Below are 23,552 nucleotides of genomic sequence, written 5' to 3' on the forward strand. Positions count from 1 at the left end.
AATGTGACCACTAAGTAGTTTCGATAGCAAAGCATGACACTATGTTTGGAACTCTGTACGTCACCACTACTCATATGTTTATCTTAGAGCGTATTTGGAAGTACATAGGAATCATGGGGCAGGCAAATTATTTTTCCAGAAATTGATATTTCACTCATTTCAACTCGTGGTTGAAACAAATGAATTTGTTACTAAAGAATTACCGGCAATCCCCACACAACTTAAGGATTCTACAGGCATCCAAACGACCCCTCAAGGTGAAAAGGAAGAAAATTGATAGCCTGCAAAGCTGTGTTTCATTTTCCACACTACCCCAAATGCTTGGTTTTCAAGAAATCACCGATTCGGGGGTACTTCCAGTCACACCCTTATGACACAATCTAAGCAAAAGAAGAAAAAGAAAGGGGGAAAAAAGATCTAGTTACCAACAAACGTGCAATGATACACGAGTCATCCAACATATCATATCATGACTATAAATCCAAAAATGAAAAATAAAAGAATCTGCAATTCAGGAAAACGCAGGAATTCAACTACAGGTCGAAGAAATCGCACATGAGTTGATCTTTCTGACTTCTGAATCCTTTCCCCCGTTCTTTCCTCAGTCGCTCTCTTCATCTTTCGTCTATTACAAGAACACGGCAGCAGTTTCACATAACATCCATATTAAAAAACGAATAACTGGTAAGGAGATTTTGGTATTGGGAAGAGAATTCACAGTATTCTAGTGTGCTTTCCTTCGTTGTGGTTGTTTCTCAGTGGCAAGCCTATAAATCCAGTAAACCTGAGAAGAAAGGAGTTTTCAGGGCGGGGGGAGAGAGAAGTAATGAGAGGAAAGTGTTTGTGGAAATGCCAACCAGAATTGGATATATGAGTTTGGATTTTGAGAGAGGAAATACTGACCAAAGCTAAGACGTGAGCAGCGATGAGAAGGACGACGATAAAAGGAACGGCATCAAGAATCCAAGGGCGTGGGATTTGTTGTTGCTCTCGAGCCATTGAAATCTCTCCGCAGCGGAGAGAGAGAGAGAGAGAGAGAGAGAGAGAGAGAGACTTCAAAAGACCAAAACCCTGGTTTTTCGAGTTACTTCGCCCATGGGGTTGTGGCAAAGGACCGGAGTCATCTAGAACACGGAGCTGCGTAAAATGCCCAAGATCTGTGGGGCCCACCATGCTTTTATATGCAAATCCATTCCGTCAATCAGGTTATAAATCATATTTTAACCGTACACACACAGAATATGAGATGGATAAACTCCAATGTACCATTCCAGTGGACGCGGTTTGGCTAGTGACCCCAACACTAACAAGCTAGCTGATGTCAAAGTTATGTGGGCCCCACCATGATACAAGTATTTTATCTACTCCGTCCATAAATTTTTTAAGCTCATTTTAGTTCATGATTCCGAAAATAAGATATATCCAAGTCTCAAGTGGACCACACCACAGGAAAACAATGTTGATTGAACATCCACCGTTAAAAACTTCTTAGGAAGTCCTATAATGCTTATTTGACATCAAACCTGTTGATATGGTCACATAGACCAGGCTGAAGGGAAGACAAAGATAAGCTTGATCCAAAACTTCTGTGACCCCCAAAAATTTTCAACGGTGAACATTCAGTCCCCAATCTTTCTCGTGGTATGGTTGACCTAAGATTTGAATCCGCCTCATTCTTAGGCTCAAGTCCTTAAATGAGCTGGAAAAATGAACGGACGGCGTGGATAAAACACATACATCATGGTGTGGCCCACAGACCTTTGACATCAGCTATATGGCTGCCATCAGTCACCACCCAAACCGCGTCCCAGTCCAGTGGGAAATATGTAAAACATCCAAAGCTAACACATTGTACCCCACCTGCTGTCATCAAGATGGGTTTTTTGGTATTTTCACTTCATTCTGGTGAGTAAAACATGCTTAACCGATTTGAAAAAAGACATTCACTATGGTGGCCCACCACTCAATCCCATGGTTGGCATCCATCCTCATTTTCCCCTGTGGTGTGGCCCATCGGAGTTGAGAATCTAGCTAACTTTTTCCCCAAAGACCTAGAACCGAAGATAGAAACTGATGAACGGAGTGGATTTTATATATATAACATGGTGTGCCGCATAAGCTTTTGTATTTTACTCATTTAGTAAAACAAGCGTTGTGGACGTTTCCCAGCCCTTTTACTCAACCACCGGAGTCGGCTAGACGCCTGTTTTACGTAGCGTAAAAAACACTCGAGTGCTTAGGGGCCCACCATGTTGTATACGTGAAATCCACCGTTCATCAGGTTTTAATCATTATTTTAACCGTACATGCAAAGTAAAATCATGATAAGAACTCGTATGGGCCACATTAATGGGAAAATGTAAAATTGCGTCTAAAACCTCTGCATTCTCGAGTTACGGCTCGCATGAGTTTTAGATCAGGATAATTTTTATTTATTCCCTCCATACCGATTATTAAAACCTAATGAACAGCTTTGATGAGAGATAAACACCGTGTTGACTCCACACACAAACTTATGGTTGGTGTACCGTCCCCATTGTCCGCTGTGGTGCAGCTAGCCTGAGTTATGGATCTAACTAATTTTTTGCCCCAAGCCTAGAATCATGGAACCCACCTGGTAGACGGACTGGATTTCACATATACAACATGGTGGGCCCAAGAAACTGGGTGTTTCACGAGCTGCCTAAAACAGGCGGGATTAGCAAACCTCGTGCAAAAATAGAGAATTTATCAAAAGGTCATTGAACTAAACCTTACTTCCTATGGAAGTAATGCGGGGTTTTAGAAAGCTCCTTTTTTTTTTCTTCTTCAAGTCTGTAAATTATTTCGACCCGCAAATCTTTTTAATAACTGAGTTCTGCGTATTAAAGCCTTTCAAGCATTTTGAGTTTCTGAATGTGAAGTATTAGAACATGAATAGTGAATATTTATTTTCATGCATTCACACGTATAAAGCTTGCACAACCCATTACTGTTGTGCGGATAAATTTATATTTTTTAGCCTAACCTATTGCATGGTCGCACAATAGCTCCCAATGATTTTTAGTCTTTTGTTTGGTCGCTCAACCATGCATTCACATTCTTGACCTTTGCTGTTTGTGTGGGTCGCACAAAAAGCTTTTGGTTGCTCTGATATTGAATTGAAATTGAATGGTACTGAATTGTAATAGATGGGATTAACATCATTATCGCACAACGATTGCATGTCTATAAATATCATGGTATTGTAGCGATCTAATCCCATGTTTGGGATAAAGTTTTTGCTACTGGAAAAAACTGGATTAAGCCGAATCATGTTTGGTGGACCAAGGAAATGTAATCAATGGTCAGATTCACAATGGATGTCGTTCACCTACAAACATATATAACTAGAATGTCACATGTAAACGGTGCATATGGATGGATGGCATGGATAAATGCATAGATCAATGTGGGGCCCACATGTGTAGTAGATTACAAAATCCAGAAAAATCTTACATGGGACCAAATGCAATTCCATGGGACTAAATGTAATTCCATCCCACCTAATCCTATCTTTTCTATCCTCTCCAAATGTTAGATGAAATTGCACGGGACCAAATGCAATTCTATCCCGCCTAATTTCATTTAATACCCTACGCCAAACACTCCCCTAATCAACTTACTTGTTGGACGGATGTGTAAAAGCCCAGGCCTAATCCATCATGCGCCACTAAGGGGGTGTTTGGATGACGGATTGGAAGGGATTAGAAGGGATAGATTGGTAAAATCCCGGGATGTGCCAAACATGCCAAAGACCCGGTGAACTTGTCCCAGGATATAGCAAACCCATGGATCTTAAACCAATCCATTGACATCACCATTATTACCTTAAAATTGATCTCATCCGTCCTAATCCCGTTCAATCGGGCTTGGGGCATGTTTGGACGGACGGATTGGAAGATAAAATCCCGGGATATGCCAAACGTGCCAAACAAACCCGGTGAACTTGTCCGGGGATATAGCAAACTTATGGAACTTAAACCAATCCCCTGACATCACCATCATTACCTTAAAATTGATCCCATACCTCCTAATCCCCTTCAATCCGGCTGGCCAAACAGGCCCTAAAGAACTTTGAGTTATGTGGGACCCACGATGACTTATGAGTGCCATCCAACCTGTCGTTAGATGCGTCATCTAATAATAGGGATTGATCCCAAAACCCAGCCTATCCATGACTCAGGTATACCACACCAGAGGTAACAATGGTGGACATTGAAGAGTGGGATGCTTACCAAAGAAAGTGTTTTTTTTTTCTTCTTTTGTGGGTTAGTTTGTTAGTACACACCCATGTGTGTACACACACTCCATGTTAGCCACCCCCACTAGGGATCCATGCCAAGACCTCAAGTGCTGAAACGAGGTATCTCCACTCAGTCTGCCATTTGAGCTATGGATCTGGGTGTGCTTACCATAGAAACTTGTTATAAGATGGGATAAGGGGCTTGCTGTATTCATTTGAAAGTCATCCAAACCATTCATCATGTGTGCCACAACAGGATGAAGGGACACACTAAAATGCAAGCCAAGTGGGCAACAACAAGTGAACATACGGGTTATAGACGATCCTGTACATTGTTCCCTATGGTGTGTCCCACCTGAGCTTTGGATTGAGATAGTTCTTGGTATGTATGGTGAATATGAGCGGATCAACAGATGCATGGTTTAGACTCCAAATATACATCTTGGGTGGCCCGCAGGTTTTCTAAATACAGCAGGTAAATTTTCTTGGTGTATAAGATTTCTATATATTGCAGGTATATAAATGACAATGATCCAATCTAATTTTTTAAAAAAAAAAAAAAAAAAAAATCCAATGAAAGAAAGCTTGCACATTAAGTTTTAATATAGTTACATGTAAAGAGATGAAAAAAAAGAAAAAAAGAGTAGCAATGGTCTACTCTCATGAAAAGAAAAATAAATAGAATGACACAAATGCCCCTGGTTGAAGGGCCATGAGTAGGGTTGTCAATGGGCCAAGCTTGGCAGTAGACGAGGTCTGTTCAAGCCCAGCCCAGGCCTAAGCTAGGCCCAAACAAACAGGCCGGAACCTGGCCCTCGATGAGAATGCAAAGTCAAAGCTTGAATCCAACTCAAGCCCAAGTCAAGCCACCCGCTTTAGCCTGAGCCCAGTCCAATTATTAAACGAGATTAAAATTTTAGCCTACTCCAAACCCTCGGTCCTAATATTCTAACCCAAGCCCAACCCAACAGCCTTATATAGCACTAGCCCAAATTCATTTAATATTATTTTGTTTAAAAATCTCTCCATAACTAACTGTGGGGGTAAAAAATCCCCACCTCTAGTTGAGTCATGTATAATAGTGATTACCATATATTCCACCACATTTGATCATTCACCAAGAAATAAATGCATTTCTTATTTTAAAAATGAGCAATTACGGAACCAATCTTTGTATGGTAGGAGTTTTCAGTTGTAACAAGTGGGACCCATTGTTCAGTAATCTAATTCATTAAATCTGACGGTGGATGGGGCATGACCCAAAATCTCTTAAATGGTCTGTATCGATGTGAGGTGTAGCTGGTAAATTAAGAAAAAATAATCACTCATCTAACAAAAACAAGCTTAAAATCATCCAATCAATGAGAAGTCTGGCCTGTACTAAAATAATCTAAATTAATGTGTAGGAGATTTGTATCGTGGAATCACACAGAGATGGATCTAGGATAGTAATTCAAGAGCACCAAGCAAACACAAGAGAACACAAAGATTTAACGTGGAAAACCCTTTCAGGAAAAAACCCACGGTACAAAGCAACAGAATTCCACTGTGAAAGCATAAATTATAAAGAGAATGAATTTACCCGATTCAAACAACCTTGAATCCCACTCTTGCTACACTCTTTGATAACCCTATTACCATTTTAGAAACCCTTTGAATGCTTTTAAAAAGTCTTAACATATCTTAGAATAGCCCTAGAGACTCCTATTTATAGATGGGGAACTCTCACTTACGCACATCCCTATAAATTGCCTCAAATTTACGCAGTCTGCGCACAAATCGCGCACCATCTGTGTAACCCTCGAATAGTTAAGTCAGTCCCTCGACTAGTCGAGAATCTCAAACATCCAAGATTTAAGACATCTATTTAACAACAATCTCCACCATGTCTTCAATCTTTAACCATGTAGTTTCTTAATATCTTCTCTTATCTCTTCATCACATCATAGCTTCCCGTACACACTCTGTCCTTCTTTTTCACCATCGCCAAGCCCAGAGAAGTTACACATAACTTGAACTTCTCTATAGGAACGACCTTGGTGAACATGTTTGTCGGATCTGAATCCACATGCCCAACCACCTTTATTCATGTCTTCTCAAAAAATTAAGACATAGTCTTCTGTACCACGAATGTATCCAAGTAACCATCTCACTGTCATCCAATGTTGTTTTCCAAGGTATTTACTCGCAACACCGATTACCTGTGAAATAACCGGTTTAATACAGACCATGACATGCAGCGCCAACCGCATTCAAATAAGGCTCATGAGACATATCCTGCTTTTCATCATCTGTTTTGGGACATGTTTTAAGGAAAACTTGAAGTGAGCCGCGTAGGGAACGCTCACCGGCTTTGCCTGGTCCATCGCATACCTACTCAAGGTATTCTACCTGTGATTACCAAAGTCTGCTCCTCTTCCAGTCTCTATGAATATCAATACTAAAAACCATCTTTGCAGCCCCCCGATCCTTCATCTGGAATATCCCACTTAACCGAGTCTTTAGTACGTTGATTTCAGACATGACATAATTGGCGATCTACATGTCATCAACATACAATTCCTGACTCGCTATAAAGGAATTAAATTTTATACCACTGCCTAAGCGACAGGTTGTACCACGACCTGCTGCAAACTTTTTTCTCAGCCCCTTTAAATTTCGAACCGTTCTGGTTGTTTCATAAATAACAACATTTTCGATTTCCCATACAGAAGTGAAGATTCCACATCCATTCTTTCAGCTTGAAATTGTATTGGACAACTAGCTCCAACATGAATCTAATAAACATTTGCTATACCGTCAGCGCAAATATCTCTGAAAAGTCGATCCCTTCTCTCTGAGTATAACCCTTCGCTACCAGCCTCGCTCTGTATTTATGTTGTATCCTCTTGAAGATCCAACCACTTTCCAGCCCATTGGAAGCTCCACGGACTCCCATGTGTCAATCTAGTACAACGAGTCCATCACGTCGTTCATAGTCACCTTCAACTTCTCAGCATCAGGATCACCTAGAGCCATCTGAATTTTAGACGGATCACCCTCATTTATAACGAGAGTATATGCGATGTAGAAGTCGTCAATTTACCTCGCCGATATCATGCGATTATGCTGTCTGATTCTTCTCACAGGTGGCTGCTCCACCTGCTTTGTATGTTTGTTCGCACGTCTTAGCCTTCATGTCCTGCCCGCTCATGTGACCATGCCCAGCATGCCACACACATGCAGAGGTGGAATCCGCTACATCCACTGCAACTCCACCTGTTGAAGTGTTCTCGATCAACCTGTAAAGATTACCGAGTCGTTGCGCTTTCATGATTACTCGTGCTCCCTTAGATACTTTAAGGACACCATTAAGTCCAGTGAACTTGCATCCTTTTACCTTAAGTACACCGAGAGAGATCAGACTCTTCTTCATGTATGGAACGTACCTCACCTCAGTTGGGGTACACTCTGTCTCATCAAATATTTTGATGTGCACCGTACCAACAGCCACAATCACTACAAGAAATTTCACTTTTACCTACGAAAAATTTCGTAGGTAAATGATATTATTTCGTAGGCAAAGAATTTTACCTACGAAATATTTTGTCGGTAAATTCGTTGGTAAAAAGCCGTGGCTAAAGACTTTTACCGACGAAAAAATGTCATCGTCGGCAATAGTAAGACTTTTACCAACGAAATTAAAAACTTTGTTAAGACTTTTACCTACGAAGTGTTAAGACTTTTACCTACGAACATTTTCGTAGCAAAAAACTTTGTTAAAACTTTTACCTACGAAGTTTTTCATAGGTACAAACGGTGTTAGGACTTTTACCTATGAACATTTTCGTAGCTACAAACTTTATTAAAACTTTTACCTACGAAATGTTTCGTAGGTACAAACACTACAAGAAAATTTTTGTTAGTAAATTCGTTGCTTCTTTTACCAACGAAAAAGAAATTTAGTTGGCAAAGGTAAGACTTTTGCCGACGAAATGTTTCGTTGGTAAAACTTTTTACCAACGCCTTTTTTCGTAGGTAAAATATTGACAAGACTCTATCCCTACGAATATTTGCGTAGGTAAAAATATTTACAAGATTTATACCTTCGAATATTTTCGTAGGTGAAAATATTTTCAAAACCTTTACCAACGAATGATTTCGTAACTAAAAATATTTTCAAAAATTTTACCTACTAATATTTTTGTAGGTAAAGCTATTTACAAAACTTTTACCTGCTAATATTTTCGTAAGTAATGCTATATACAAAACTTTTTCCTACGGAAGTTTTGGTAGGTACGAAATGAGACTTTTACCTACGAAACGATTCGTAGGTAAAAGTCTCTTCTTCTTTTTTTCCACACAAAATACCTAAAATAAACCTGCTACAATATATTTCATCATATTCTTCCTAATATACACCTGTTATGTAATATATTTCATCATATTCACATTTACATCCATCTAAATCCAAAATACTAAAATCCATCCAAACATAAACTACATCCATCCAAACACAAACAATCTTATCCACATCACATTCATCCATACATAAATACATCATAAATAAAATACAAAAAATTATTCATAGTCTATTTCCCGGTGAGGCTCACAAAATTTAGTGTGGTGAACACATCGCCGACTGTGCACACACACCTAGGTCCTTACTCATGCCTTCATGGTAGATTCAAAATAGTTTCAGGTTATAGGTTTAGGTTTAGGTTAAGGTTTAAGTTTAGGTTATAGGATTAGGTTAAGGTTTAGGTTTTGGTTTAGGTTATAGGTTATAACTTTAGAGAATTGAGAATAGGTTAAGGTTTAGGTTTAGGAATTTGAGTTCGGGTTCGGGATCGGGTTTAGGTTTGGGTTTTCAAGTTTAAGTTTTAAGTTTAGGTTAGGGAATTGAGATTAGGATTAAGTGTAGGTTTAAGTTTAAAGATTTGAGAATACATTTAGGTTTTAGGTTTAGGTTTACGTCATAAGTTTTGGGATTTGAGAATAGGTTTAAGTTATAAGTATAGGTTTAGGTTAATGTTGTAGGTTATAAGTTTATGTTAATGTTGTAGGTTATAGGTTTAGATTATAGGTTTATGTTAATGTTGTAGGTTATAGGTTTAAGTTTTAGGTTTAGGTTTAGTTTTAGGTTTTACGTTTAAGTTAAGGTTTAGGTTACAGGTTTAGGTTACAGGTTATAACTTTAGGGAATTAAGAATAGGTTAAGGTTTAAGTTTAGGAAATCGGGTTCGGGTTCGGGTTGGGGATCGGATTTAGGTTTAGGTTTTCAAATTTAGTTTGAAAAGACATCTAAGGCTCAAATCACGCAAGGAGTTGTGCCACAAAAAAGCAAGTTCATGAAACAACAATGGTTCAACTTACGGAGGAGTCTAAGTTGAAGGTAGAAGACTTCATCATTCCCGTGAAATAAGCTTCATCCCATGGCTCCAAGTCTGCACAATCTTCATTGCATATTTTCCTCTTGAAATCCCTAATTGCCTTAAAACTCCTACCAGGGGAAAAAAGACATCCAGAAAGTACCAGAAAAACTTCACACTCTACTACAACTGAAAAATTGGGAAAAAGATCAAAACTACACCCAAGAAAGGACACAAATTTACCTCATCAGCCTTATGCGTAACAATCTTGCTTAAATCAAGCAAAAAGGGCATCACAACATCTCGTGATGATGCAATATTCGGATGAACTGCAAATTGAGCGTAAGATTTATACCCCATTATCTGCATACAAAAGACAACAACAAAATAAAATAAAATAAAAAATTACTGGTTTATAACATAAAAGAATCAGCTTAGAGAACAGATTTTCAATTTTGATTTAGCACAGAAATTGTGGAAAATCGCCAAACTTTCAAAACTAAAGATATTGAATGACGGGTTGAAGTGAAGGAAATGTAACCTCTGCAAGCTCATGACGAGCTGCAATAAGCTTATCAAGGACACCAAGGTTTGCAATGACGGGTTGAATTTCCTGATATGTATGATTGTTTCCTGACCTGTAAAGAAATCCCAAAATATTCCAAGAACTTGAATTAACATGAAAAAAAAGGAGAAAAAAAAAATGAACAATATAGCCACAGTTAAAAATTGGAAACTGGATATGAACAGAAAGAAGCAAAAAGCTTTCATTTGATCAAATAATCAATCTAGATCCATACAATGGCTATGTATATATAGCTTTATACAACTCCTAAAAATAAAGAAGACAATACTTCAATCCTATTGGCCCACAAAAAAGAAATATTTCTAAATTGTCTCGAACTTGCACTAAAAAGAGATGCTAAATGAAACTAAATGAAGGGTTCTACTCACCAGATCTCTCTACGAGTCTATTGGATATATACCTAGCCATATGGTGTATATGGCCCATATAGTTGCAGGAACTCATAAAAATCTATATGGCTTGTATATAAAGGTGTTTACAGTCCCCAGTTGGACTTGTAAATCCCAGTCCAAACAATGGTTATTTTTGAGCCATCAGATTAACCTTGTGGGGCCCACATGTCAATTGGACCATTGATCTCGTCAAGATCATTCGACAGGACCGTTGATAGGGTCCTTATCTTTCATTAGCTTGATTTGGGCTTCTGAAGTGGCCCAGATTTTCAATTGGACAGTTGTGGATGGCCATGAACGTCAATCGACCAGCAATGGGACCACTTGTGATCTCCCATTAGATGATCGAATGGTCCTGCATCATATTGCTATTTTAAAAAAAATTAAGATTACTATTAAGAGATAGAGGAAGATATCAACTTAAGACAAATATAACAAGCTAACTACACCAGAGGTACCTCAGCATCTGATGCCCATTTCAGTATAGAGGATAGAGTACCCGAAACTGTTGTCACACGGAATCCCTTTTCTTTTACCGTATCTCTTGATCCTAGTGGTTCCTTTGATGCACCAGTCATGGTGCGATACATGGGCTTAAGAAGATGTTGCATATGTTTCGGAATTCGTGAGGCTGGAAATATATCCACAAAACCAGGATCGGTGATAATGTTTTCACTGAAACTGAAACCAAATGAATGAGAAATAAGCTCAAGATCAATACACAGGTCACATAGGCACGCTGACAAAATAGAAGGTAAAAGAGAGGAGCACATGGTGCAAGCAATGACAAAGTTATGCACAGAATTGAAATGTAATAATATGAATCCCTTGAAGAACATGGCCCGGTTATGGGGACGCCAGAACTGACCAGTCATGAACAATATGAAAAATACATTAGCAATTAGCTTTTATAAAAAAATTAATAATAATAATAATAAAATTAAAAAAAAAAAAACCTCCAAAAATGGCATGAGTTACCACAATAGCATATACAAGGAGATTAATATGACAAAGAAATAGATTATTTTTTTAAAAGGACCCTTAGATTAACAATAGATAGGAACCAATGGCCAGATTATCCAAAGAGAAGAAAACATATGTAGAGTAGTTCCACAGAAACATCAGGAAAAAAAAAAACCCTTGCCCATGCAAGGAAAAAATCATGATAGCAATACAACAGAGAGAAGAACACCATGTGCAAATACCAGACAAAGCTGTCCACAGACAAGAATCAAATAAGCAACGAAAAGTATTTGTAGATTTTTCAATTTTTTTACATTAAATAAAAATATTTTATATAGTTTAAATGAACATAATTTACTAATCAGGGAAAAGAAACAATATGCACAGTGCAAATCAGAGAAAAGCACAAATTTTCAAGAGCAAGATAGAGACCCAATTATCAGCAATTATCTCATAAAAAGCTCCATCCTTGGCTAATGGCCTGCTGTATAATTAGCTTCCAGATACATTTTGGAAGGAAATCTCAAGTCGGGAAAGATCAGAAATCTTTTCCCACACCTCCAAAAAGATCAGGTCCTCAATTCCAACCAGTGTTCAAAATATTTTTATCTTTACATGTATTGGAGTCCTGGGAGATGGAAACATGTATTGATATCATCAATAATATCACAGATACTGGAGAATGCATCACCATCATGCACTTTAAAAATCTCAAAGTTACCATTCTGTTTTCATTTCTATACTACGATATAAAAGAAAAGATAATTTAATGTTTTAGAACTTTTAAATGACTAAAATACCTCTATTTAATTGGGGGGGAGGGGGGGGGGGGTGAACAACCAACTACCTACAACCCATATCTCACAAGACTAAATGTGTCGGAAGCTACGCCAGTTTCTCCATGCATGGGGCCCACCTGGGTGTGTGTGGCATCCAACCTGTCCATCAGGGTGAACTGACCCATGGGGGATAGACTGGGCCCACATGATGAAAGGCTGGATTCCACAACCCTTGCGAGTAGCGTTTGCATTTCTCTATATAAGGATAAGTTTCTAAATGGAATTCACTAAACATGGAGGAGTTAAGTCCACCATATCTAGAAGTACTCACCTTCAATGCATCCTAAACCAATTGGAATTCAAGAAGGCTATTGAAATCCCAACACAATGAGAACTACTTAACGTCCACCGACTCAAAGGGAAAATATCAGCGCATTGACACTGACAAGAAGAGCTTTTCTCGGGCAAAATGGGAGACCATATTTGACCAAAGGTAGTCAGAGCCGAAAAAAAGTTTGTAAACCAGATGCCCCACAATGTGGAATGGCCAGAAAATGCCGGTTTGGATGCAAATCACAATCCAGTTACTTACAATTTCAACTTGAAATGAATATAATTGTATTTGGGTCATCTCCTCTTGATAGAACCGAATGTTCACAATTCAATTCAGTTATGTGTCCAAACAAGACCCAAGCAAGAATAAAAGCCACATTCTGTTACTAGAAAAAAAAAAAATCGACAAAGCTCCTCCGCAAAATAGAAATGGGACTGATGGGATTCATCAAGCTTGGATGACTCAATTCCGAAACAGGACTGTAACATCTGGCAGAATTAAAGATACAACCAACTGCAAAAGCCGGTGGCCATGAACTCAAGAAACTATGCCATTGAAAAAGCCCATCAAAACGAATTGAAATTTTAGTCTCTTTGATTTTGCTGAAAGTGATGAAAAAATTGTAGCTGTGTTGGATGCACAAAGTGATTTGAATTGCAGACATTCAGATTAACAAAAATTAGTGATCTTCCAACTTGAAAGTAACATAATTGCAATCAGGCTAGCCATTGCAATCTGACTCGATTGTACATCCAAACACAATCTAAAGTAGTAGAAACATGTGGGCAGCCACTCAGACTGAGGAAATCGAAAACATTTTTGAAATAACAAAGACAATCATGAGAAGGCCCCACCAATATCAGAGATGGAATTCAAAAAAGGCAATCACTAAAAATTTGAAATGAGTCCCTCCAAACTGTAAGTTGAGAGATGAAAATTCCAGGTAAAATCAATCAATCTAAAAGAGACGAACCCACAAATCAAATACTCCAAGAAGGCAAATATGATCTAAAACGGGTGCATGAAAATCAATCAATTAGAGGTTTATAACCTTTCCCCGAGGGGAAAAAACACATCAAGAGCAATTCCAATTCCCAAAACCTAACCTAAAATGGGTGCATGAAAATCCATCAGGGTGGATGCAAATATCATTTCCAAAATACAAATTAATATCGATAAAGATGAAATCCACCATATCCATATCAAAAATCCAGAATTTTAAAAATTAAAAGAAAAAAAATTCCCAGCATGCTTGAAGAGATGATGTGCTTCAGCAGCCTCCCATTTCCCAAACTGCTCTCCACACTTATGGCAACTCACAATAGAAGAAGATCCATTTGAATCAACCTCATGAGAAGCTCTTGGAGCTGATGAAATAGAAGCAATTCCTCCACCACCACCACCACTAGAAATAGCATTCGAAATAGCAGAACCTCCAAAGTTAGGGACTTCTCTATCTAAAAGGAAGCCAGGAGTAGCTGTCCGATCGGAAGAAGAGAGATCGACGGTGGAGGATTTCTCTGATCGGAGAAAAGAGGATTTGGCAGTGCTGCTTGTATTCCAAAAATCTCTGATCGGAGAAAAGAGTGTCGGGCGCGCGCGCTAAAGAGAGAGAGAGGGGGGGGGGGGGGGGGGGGGTTTGGGAGAGGGGTGGGCGCGCGAGAGAAGTTCAAGGGATTTGGGTTTTGGGAGGGGCAGGCGGGCGGGCGCGGGATTTGGATTTTTAGGAAACGGATTGGCTTCTCCCCCTGCCACCAGCCATTGGCTGGTGGTCGGTGCTTTGTAGGCCCCACTATGATGTATGTGTTTCATCCATTTCGTCCATCTATTTTTATCGATCATTTTATAGCATGAGAGAAAAAATGAGTTATATCTCAATCTCAAGTGGACCACATTACAGGAAACAATGTTTAATGAACGTTGACCATTAAAAACGTTTTGGGGGCCATAAAAGTTTTGGATCAAGCTGATATTTATTTTTTCCCTTCATCTAGGTATTTATGACCTAATCAACAGATTGGATGTCAAATAAATAGTACATTAGGCCTTAGGAGGATTTTAATAGTAGATATCCAATAATTATTTTTTTCCTATGGTGTGGTCCACCTAAGATTTATATCCCTATAATTCTTTTTTATAAATTACTAAAATCATTTGTAAAAATGGATGAACGGAATGGATGAAACACATACATCATGGTGGGCCCCACGGAGCACCGACCACCAGCCATGGGGCGAGTGTCAAAGGGAGTAGCCAATTTGTCTCCTAATTTTTAAGTCTTGTGGGGTTGGGGGGTCCACTGTGATGTATGTTATTTATCCACTCCATCCATTCATTTTAACGGATCACATTCTAATGTATCATATAGACATTATTGTGGAACTATATATGCCCCGCATAAATGACTACAACTATGACCACTGTTTCCTATGGTGCGGTCCACCAAAGTCTCCTATCTACCTCATTTTTGGTATCATAACTTAAAATGATCTGTCAAAATAGATGGACAGAGTGGAGGGGTAGGATTTACACGTGGTTTGGCAAGTGTTTGCCCAACTTGTATGATTTGAATTGGGAGTTGGGATTCTTGGGTTGAGTCAGGTGTGGGTTGGGTGTTGTGTTGGGTCGGATTAGGAGCATGCTCGATTCGACTCGAGGTAAGCTCATCTCAACTCGATCTAGAACTACATTTTTAATGCCCTGAATTTGGAACTGCATTTTTAAGATAATGCACAGAATTTAGATTTCAATATGAATGGATGATGTGGATGTAGTCACATACATCACAGCGGCCCCATAGTTAGGGTCCCACCCACGTCTGTGGATCTGCGGTCTCACCTAATCCGCTTCCGCAACCCACGGGGGAGATTTCAATCTTTTGGCCGGCCAAACCTTGACAAGGGCATTTTCACTTTTCAATGGATGCCAATTGGACCAATCCCTAACTAGAATCAGGCCACCGTGATGTATGGTTTCATCCACGAAAGCGGATTGGCTGGAGTACCACACACCACCGACCTAGCTAGTGTGTTGTTGACGTCACGAACTTATGTGGTCCCATCGTAACGTAAGTGTTATATCCAGACTGTTCGTCCACTTGCGTTGTAAGGCTTTAGCCAAAAACCTCTTGGGGGCCATATAAAGTTTTGGACCAATTTGATATTTATTTTTTTCCCTTTCATCTGGGCCTGTAATGACCTAATCAACAGATTGGATGTCAAATAAAAAGTACAGTGGGCCTTAGGAGGGTTTTAATGGTGGATATCCAATCACTATTGTTCTCACTAATGGTGGATATCCAGCCACTTACATGTGAAAGTTACTTATAAGTAATCTGTTTGGATGTAAGTTGTAAGTCACTTACATGTAAGTTAGTTTTCTATTTGGGTAACCTATAAGTTACTTACAGGTAAAAAATTGTATATTCACATCGAGCAAAACTTAGATTACTTACAAGTAACCTGTAAGTTATTTAGCATGGATGATGGGAAAAAACAAATACCAGCTTGATCCAAAACTTGTATTGCCCATTAATGGTCAATCACCACTATTTCTTATGTTATGGTCCATTTGATGATTGGAACTGCTTCATTTTTTAAATAATGCCCTAAACTGATATGAAAAGTATAATGCTTTTATGAATTTATTGAATTGATATTCTCATCTATGTTTGATATTACGTGGATGGAATTCATGGATAAAAAACATTATGTAGAGACATGAGATCAATTTTAGGAACTCTCAAATGTGACCTATATGATGTTTATATGAAATTTACCTTGATTAGTAGATGCATCACTTCGTTTTAGTAGGATCCACTATTTCTTGAAGACAAATTCAAGCCATTTTTTATGTAAGTTATTGACTAGACTACATACACATTTAAAAATTCTCATATGTAGCCCATCATGATGTTTATGTAAAATCCACCCTAATCATCGGGTGCACTACCCTATTTTAGTGATAAAGACTAAAATTAGCCTGTTCCATAATTTAGGTGGGTCATTCAAAATAAAATAGTAACAATCATCTTCCAAAATATTTCTTGTTGTGAGGCTACCTAAACTGGGAATGGGTTTGATTTTTAGTTTTGATGTCTAAATTTTAGCTTGGCATTTCATTATAAAAAAATTTCCAAAAGATATATAGTGAGTACGGTTTTTGTTATGAATATAAAATCTTCTACGGTTTTAATCCGTAGCTAAAGTGTTGCTACACCTTTAAAAATTACCGATGGTGTAAGGGGCCTTATAGGGCCTTAAAAAATATATATGTTATATCTAAGCCATCCATCTATTTTTAAATATTATTTTAGTATAGGAAATAAAAACTCAGCTACATCGAAGGCTCAAGTGGACCACACTGTAGGAAACATTGAGATTAAATCAAATTTGCTTCCTATGGTGTGGTCCACTTGTGGGTTCAATCTACTTTAAGTTTGGTATCATAAACTAAAATAAATAATTAAAATTAATGATCGGAATGGATAATCCAAATACATCATGGTGGGCCCCACAGAGCTCTTGATAGGACTGTCCAGGTCCGTCCCACGAAAGGAGCGCTCAAAAATGGAGCCGCGTCCATTACTGTCTATCTCTCTGTCTCTCTCTGTCTCTCTCTCTCCCTCTTCGTTCCCCAATCCTCTCTCTCCCTCCCGATCTCTGCTCCATCTTCTCATTCTCCTCCCTCTCTCTAACGCATCTCCGCCCTCTCTATCTCTCTCTCCCTATCTCCTTCTCAACCCAAACCCAAACCCAAACCCCAAACCCTCCTGTCCCAACATCCATGTCTTAAGATGGCGCTCTCTCCTCTGTCCGATTGATAGTCAAAGGCAAAAATCATGTCTGGAGATCGGGAAAGGCCCGAAGCCCCACAGGTGCGAGGTGCGTGCAATGGCATTTCCGTAGTTTTGATTTTGGGTGTCGTTTTCCGATGGAAATTAGGGTTTCGAGGGAGTGATCGGCGGTAAAAAATCAGGTATATTGTTCTTCCTTCATTTCCTTTCTTGTAATCTATGTTGAATTGAGATTTGATCAGAATTAGGTTTATCTTTGTTGAATTCCTTGTTCTGCTTTTTGAAATGTTGATTTATGGTTTTAGTGGAGAGATCATTGATTGTAGAAATGAGTCATTTTTGGTTATGAGATCATTAAGGATAGAAGCTTCTTCAATGATCTGATTTGCATGATTTTTGGTTCTTATATTTACAATAATGATGCCAACTGTGGTAGAGGCTGTTTGATAAAATGTCTGAGAGAAGGTATTTATAGTTTTTCCACAACTTCTGAAGTACTCAAGCTCCCCACCATGATGTTTGTTTCTTTTGACTTTAAATATTGGACAGGTAAATGACAGTAAGTTCAGGCAAGAGTATAAAAAAGTGTCATTTCTTCCCCATTTGTGGTAAGCTCCAATAAGAACATGCAGGGTCAGATTTACTTTTCAGGTTACTGTACAAACCTAATTAGTATATCAAATATAATTGGTTCAAGAAGCTTCGTTGCATGACTAACAAACCTAAAGTCTGCTTATGTTAGAATTCTAAGCTTCCCTAGCAAAATGAGAATGCCTATGCTTCTTCCTATAAATAATCTGGATAATGACTGAACTTTACTTTTTGAACTAAAAAAATGGATTAAAGAAGCTCAGGCTATTCAGCTATGAATGTTTTACTCCTTGCTCAATCTTAGATATGATGGTTGACTAATTGGTGTTCTAACATTTGCAAGGTAAGTTGTTGTTCATGGATATTACTACGTTAATGTGTGGTTTATTAGTATTCATGTGTAATTCTTATGGGCCACGCCTGATATTTGTTGTTTCGGGGCCATCTATCTTACCCAAGGCCATGGTTTATGGTTGAGTTTAGAAGTGGGACTAGCTTGAGACATTTCCAGTGACTTTGTTGCAAAAAAAAAAAAAAGTTCATTGATAAGTCAGTTTAATCTTGTCCATTAACTATGTGCATATTATTTTATAGCAATGATTTAGTGCATTATTTTTCCCAAATGTTTATGCCATGTTCCTGTCTTGTATGCCCATTCATGAACTGTCCTTGTTCAACTCTAGGGTCGTGTCATCTTAGCCTAGTGTTTCTCGCTTTTCATGAACCAATAATTTGTGTTGGGTTTCATTTGTTTCATGCCAGCTTCTGTCTAATGATTTAAAAATCAGAGCACATCCTCCTAGACGATGGCAATTCAAGAATTAAGAGTGGGACTAAGCTGAGACATATCCAGAGACTTTAGTTGCAGAACAAAAGTTCATGGATTAGTCAGTTCAGTCTTCTCCATAACTGTGTGCATATTATTTTACAACAATGATTTAGTGCATTATTTTGGCCCAAATGTTTATGCCATATTCTTGTATTGTATGCCTATCCATGAACTGTAGTTGTACGACTCTAGGCTTGTGTCAATTGCTTTTGTTGTGACTGAAGCTCCATTTTTCAATATTGTTTGTCCGTTTCTTTTGATTGTGAGATCATTATTCTTGAAGTCATACACTGCATTCCATCAAGCTTTAGCATTTCTGGCAACATATACAGTTATTTTTATCACCACCCTTTAGAACCTCACCAAGCTGAAATATTTGACCATTTTTCTGAAGAATTCTGAATGTGAATTTTAATCTATGAAAAGAGATGCTCCGAGTTGCTTGGATAATGGCTAGGATGATAATAAGGAGACTCATAGCAGTGAAAGTCACTGTGCTATGAGCTGCATTTAGACGTGTGAGCAGTCCAATGATTGGCCTTGACCATCTACTCCGCCAAGTCCACTGTTCTAGTCCATTGAGAAAATTTGAGATTGAGTAGATAATCCTAACCATTCAATAGATAGCCTGCAAAATGGATGGTGAGATCATTTACATAAAATAGGTCCAATCTTCACCTGAATCATCCATTTGGAATACCCCCATTTGAACTACTTACGGATCTGATTGATTGCTTCAGTTGGATGATCCTAACCATCTCATCCCTATCTTCCACAAATTGACAGCTATAAACAAGAAGTTTGCAGTTTACTTGGATATGATCATCTGAACAATGTGGTTTTTACATGGCAAAGGTGAAGTGTGCGCTGGACTGAATGGTTCATCTACATCAATTGGTTGGATTTTCCAGGAACCAATATGCAACTCATAACACTGTGATGCTTATAACCATCTTGTCTTGCAGTTGCTTACAAAACACTACGCTTTTTCTTTCATTCAATAGACAATATGTAGCTCTCATGTGTGAAATTACAGTGTGGTTGTGGTTACTGTAGGTTGGTTTGGCTTTGAAGCAACTCTTTGAAGATGGGGTGGTGAAGCGTCATGATTTGTTTATCACCTCAAAACTATGGTGGGTTTTACTTCTTGCTTTGATGGAAACCAGGCAGCATCAAATGCAGACTACATTACGGCCGATCCCCTGCTAGTTGGGCAAAAGATAAAAGAGTTGAAGATGGCCCTGATTGGGAAAGCAAAATGCCCTAGTATATCCATACTGCAGCTGTGGGACGCGATTAGGGCCTCTAGGCTCAGGTCATCGGCGGTGGACATTTCCATGATCTCTAAAGATGCATTCCTCATTGTTTTCAAATCAAAATCAAAACTAGCTGAATTTGTCTCTGACCAAAATCTGCATAGGCTCATGGGGCTTCGGGAGGTTATACCATGGTCTCCGGAATCTACCCCTGTTTATGATGGCCATTGGATTTGATTGTTTGGGATCCCTCCTCATGCCTGGGGTGAACAGCTGATTCGAGAAGTCGGAAATATGTATGGAGAGGTATGGAGAGGTTATGCAAGTGGATACTATCAGTTCTTATGGTATTTTCCAGGGCCTTTGCTAGAGTCAAGGTCATCTTGAAACCTGGGGCTGATAGAAGCTGGTCTCTAAATCTTATGGTTAATGGAAAGTTCTTTTGTGTGGCTATGGAAGTTGAGGAATACCACATTCTTCCGGCAACCTGCCATTCTAGAGACCAACCAGTGGGCAAGGAAACCACCAAAGAATGGGTGGAGAGGACATTTGTGCAAAGAAATGACTCTGACCAAGATTGCTCGCTTTCTGTTTGGAGAAATTCCTTTGAGAAGGAGTCCGCCCAATCTGATCAAATGAACCTCTGTGAGAAGGTTACCACTATAGATGTTTGTAGAAAGTCCCCAGATAGGGTGTTGCCCTTATTCCCTGACGAACCCATGGGGGAAATCCTCCTCCTCCCCTATCACTCGCATTCAGAAGTTATGGCCCCGAGCTCGAATTGCATTCTCCAGAGTAACGGTTTCGATTACCCCTTGGTTCAAACCTCGATCATGCCTGTGTCTGCACATATCCAAGGCCTCAAGGCTGCCTCGATGACGAGCTTCCAGGCAGAGAAGTCATCTGACGAAATCTGTAGACTCTCTCCACAGCAGGACAGTCTTCGGTCAGTGTGTCGATTGCCCCCTGATAGATTGCATGCCTTATCTCAGGAGGAACATGCTGGAGATTCCCTCAGATCCCCCGATCAGTTGCCTCATCTGCCGGTCCCCGTGAGCAGTCCTTGGTGTAGCCCGGTCAAAGGGTTAGCTCTGCTTGCTTCTGGCATTAGCTCTCCCCAATCATGCAACCCAACTGCTGCCTTCAATGCTGAAGCTTCTACCTGCTGTCATGCTGATTTGCAGCAGAATGGGGACGCTCTACCAGTCCCTCCTGTTCAGGGAGTTAATTCTGTACCGGCTGCAGATTCTGAGCAGATCTCCCACAGATCCTTAATCCCCCCTCACCTTCCCTCCAGAAGGCTGCATGGAACCTCTCCTCCGAGGATGACCAAGGCCAGATCTGAAGGGTGCTCGCCCAGGTCTCCTACTCTTGAAAGGGAGTTGTTTAGCGACAGGCGTCTATGGAAGTTTGCCCATTCTGACCCCCCTTCAATGGAGCCTCCCCAATCCAGTTCCCCCCACTCAGACTTCTTTATTGAAGAGGAGTTTGGCCTGATGGTGGACCTTTCCCCGTATCACATCCCAGCTTGGTTATCAGACATCAAGCCTACTGAAATGTAGATCCATCCATCCCAGGATCTCTCCCTTGATCAAGCAACTGAAGCAGAAATTTCGGAAATGCCGATTCAGACAGTTCAAGTGGAAAACAGTCCTGCGCTGGCTGAAGCGTCTCGAGCTGTGAAACGAAGGACTGAGAGGCCTCCAAGGTGACCCAGGAAATTGCAGATGAATGTGCCAGGCACTAAGGAATGGAAAGGAAGGTTGTGTAGGCTAAAGAGGCGGGCTGTTTACTCCGGCAGTATCACCAATGGATAGTGTCCTTGTTTGGAATGCCCAAGGAGTGGGAAATGCACCCACCATGAGAATGGCGAAGCGGCTGATTGCCCAATATAAACCGCAAATTGTGGCCATCCTAAAACCTATGTTAAGGGAAGACAGAAGGGTAGCGACAGGGCTGAGGCCAGGATTTCACTCCTCCCTTTCTAATGGCAACATGGGTGGCAATTTCCTAAACCTAAACCTTAACTATTCTCAATTCTCTAACGCTATGAATAATTTTTTGTATTTTATTTATAATGTTAAACTTATATGTAGTTATGCGTGGATGAATGTCATGTGGATGAGATTGTTTGTGTTTTGATGGATGTAGTTTATGTTTGGATGGATTTACGTAATTTGGGTTTAGATGGATGTAAATGTGAATATGATGAAATGTATTATATAACAGGTGTATATCAGGAAGAATGTGATGAACTATTTTGGAACAGGTGTATATCAGGAATTTTGAGCTGGATATATTTTGTTTAAAAAGACTTTTACCTACGAAATTTTTCGTAGGTAACCGTTTTTAACTACGACAATTTTCGTAGGCAAAAGTATCGACGTTTGAAATTTTACCTACGAACTATTTCGTAGGTAAAAGTCTGATACACGTTTTTAAACCCTCATACAAGTTTTTTAGCTACGAAATCATTCGTAGGTAGGTCTCGACTATGTTTGAAATTTTACCTACGAACTATTTCGTAGGTAAAAGTCTGATACACGTTTTTTTAGCCTCATACAAGTTTTTTAGCTACGAAATCATTCGTACGTAGGTCTCAACTATGTTTGAAGTTTATGTTAGAAATTATATTTTTGCCTACGACCCATTACGTAGGGAAAAGTCGCATACAAGTTTTTTCGCTACGAAATATTTAGTAGGTAAAAGTCTCATATTTCGTAGGTAAAAGTCTCATCTACGATTGAAATTTAAGTTAAATATTATATTTTTACCTACGAAATTTGTTGGAGGCAAAAGTTTCATACATATTTTTTACCTACGAAATCGTTGGTAGGTAAAAGTAAACTTTTCGATTTTTGATTTTTTCAAAGATTTAAAACACCTTACTTACGACAAGTTTTGTTGGTAAAGATAGCTTTTACCTACAAAATTAAATTTCATCGTTAAAAATAAACTTTTTAATTTTTTAAATTGTGAAAAATTGAAAACACCCGTTACCTACGAAAGGTTTTGCAGGTAAAGATGACTTTTACCTCGATAAAAGTAAACTTTTCGATTTTATTGTTCTTGTGAAAAACTCAAAAACACCCTTTACCTATGAACATTTTCATAGGTAAATATCGCTTTTACCTACAATATTAAATTTCGTCGGTAAAAATAAACTTTTTGAAATTGAAAACACCCTTTACCTATGAAAGATTTCGTAGGTAAAGATGACTTTTACCTCTCGATGGCTTTTACCTACGCAATTAGATTTCGTAGGTAAAAGTAAACTTTTCATTTTACCTACGAAATCAAATTTCGTCGATAAAAGTAAACTTTTCGATTTTTTATTTTTTCGAAAAATTTAAAACACCCTTTACCTACGAAACGTTTCGTAGGTAAATATGGCTTTTACCTACAAAATTAT

The 23,552-nt window shown here is 39.0% G+C and overlaps 1 protein-coding gene and 1 long non-coding RNA gene across 3 annotated transcripts; both read right to left on the minus strand.

The window, feature by feature from the left end:
• Window positions 1-403: 403 nt before the first annotated feature.
• Window positions 404-1,096, minus strand: LOC131256685 (uncharacterized). Its single transcript, XR_009176917.1, has 3 exons — window positions 904-1,096; window positions 719-784; window positions 404-625 (listed from the first exon to the last, which is right to left on the minus strand). It is a non-coding gene; the product is annotated as an uncharacterized LOC131256685 (long non-coding RNA).
• An 8,527-nt stretch (window positions 1,097-9,623) lies between these two features.
• LOC131256104 (mitochondrial intermediate peptidase, mitochondrial-like) lies at window positions 9,624-11,880 on the minus strand. Of its 2 annotated transcripts, XM_058257152.1 has the most exons (4): window positions 11,052-11,880; window positions 10,157-10,283; window positions 9,859-9,978; window positions 9,624-9,746 (listed from the first exon to the last, which is right to left on the minus strand). In XM_058257152.1, exons 1-4 carry the CDS (start codon window positions 11,057-11,059, stop codon window positions 9,738-9,740), a joined length of 264 nt encoding a protein of 87 aa, XP_058113135.1. In that variant the 5' UTR covers window positions 11,060-11,880; the 3' UTR covers window positions 9,624-9,737. The 2 variants fall into 2 exon arrangements, with proteins under 2 accessions (XP_058113135.1, XP_058113134.1); XM_058257151.1 differs by having other exon boundaries at window positions 9,624-9,978.
• Between the last annotated feature and the right edge of the window lie 11,672 nt (window positions 11,881-23,552).

Source organism: Magnolia sinica, chromosome 9, assembly GCF_029962835.1.
Source record: "Magnolia sinica isolate HGM2019 chromosome 9, MsV1, whole genome shotgun sequence".
Taxonomy (NCBI): domain Eukaryota; kingdom Viridiplantae; phylum Streptophyta; class Magnoliopsida; order Magnoliales; family Magnoliaceae; genus Magnolia; species Magnolia sinica.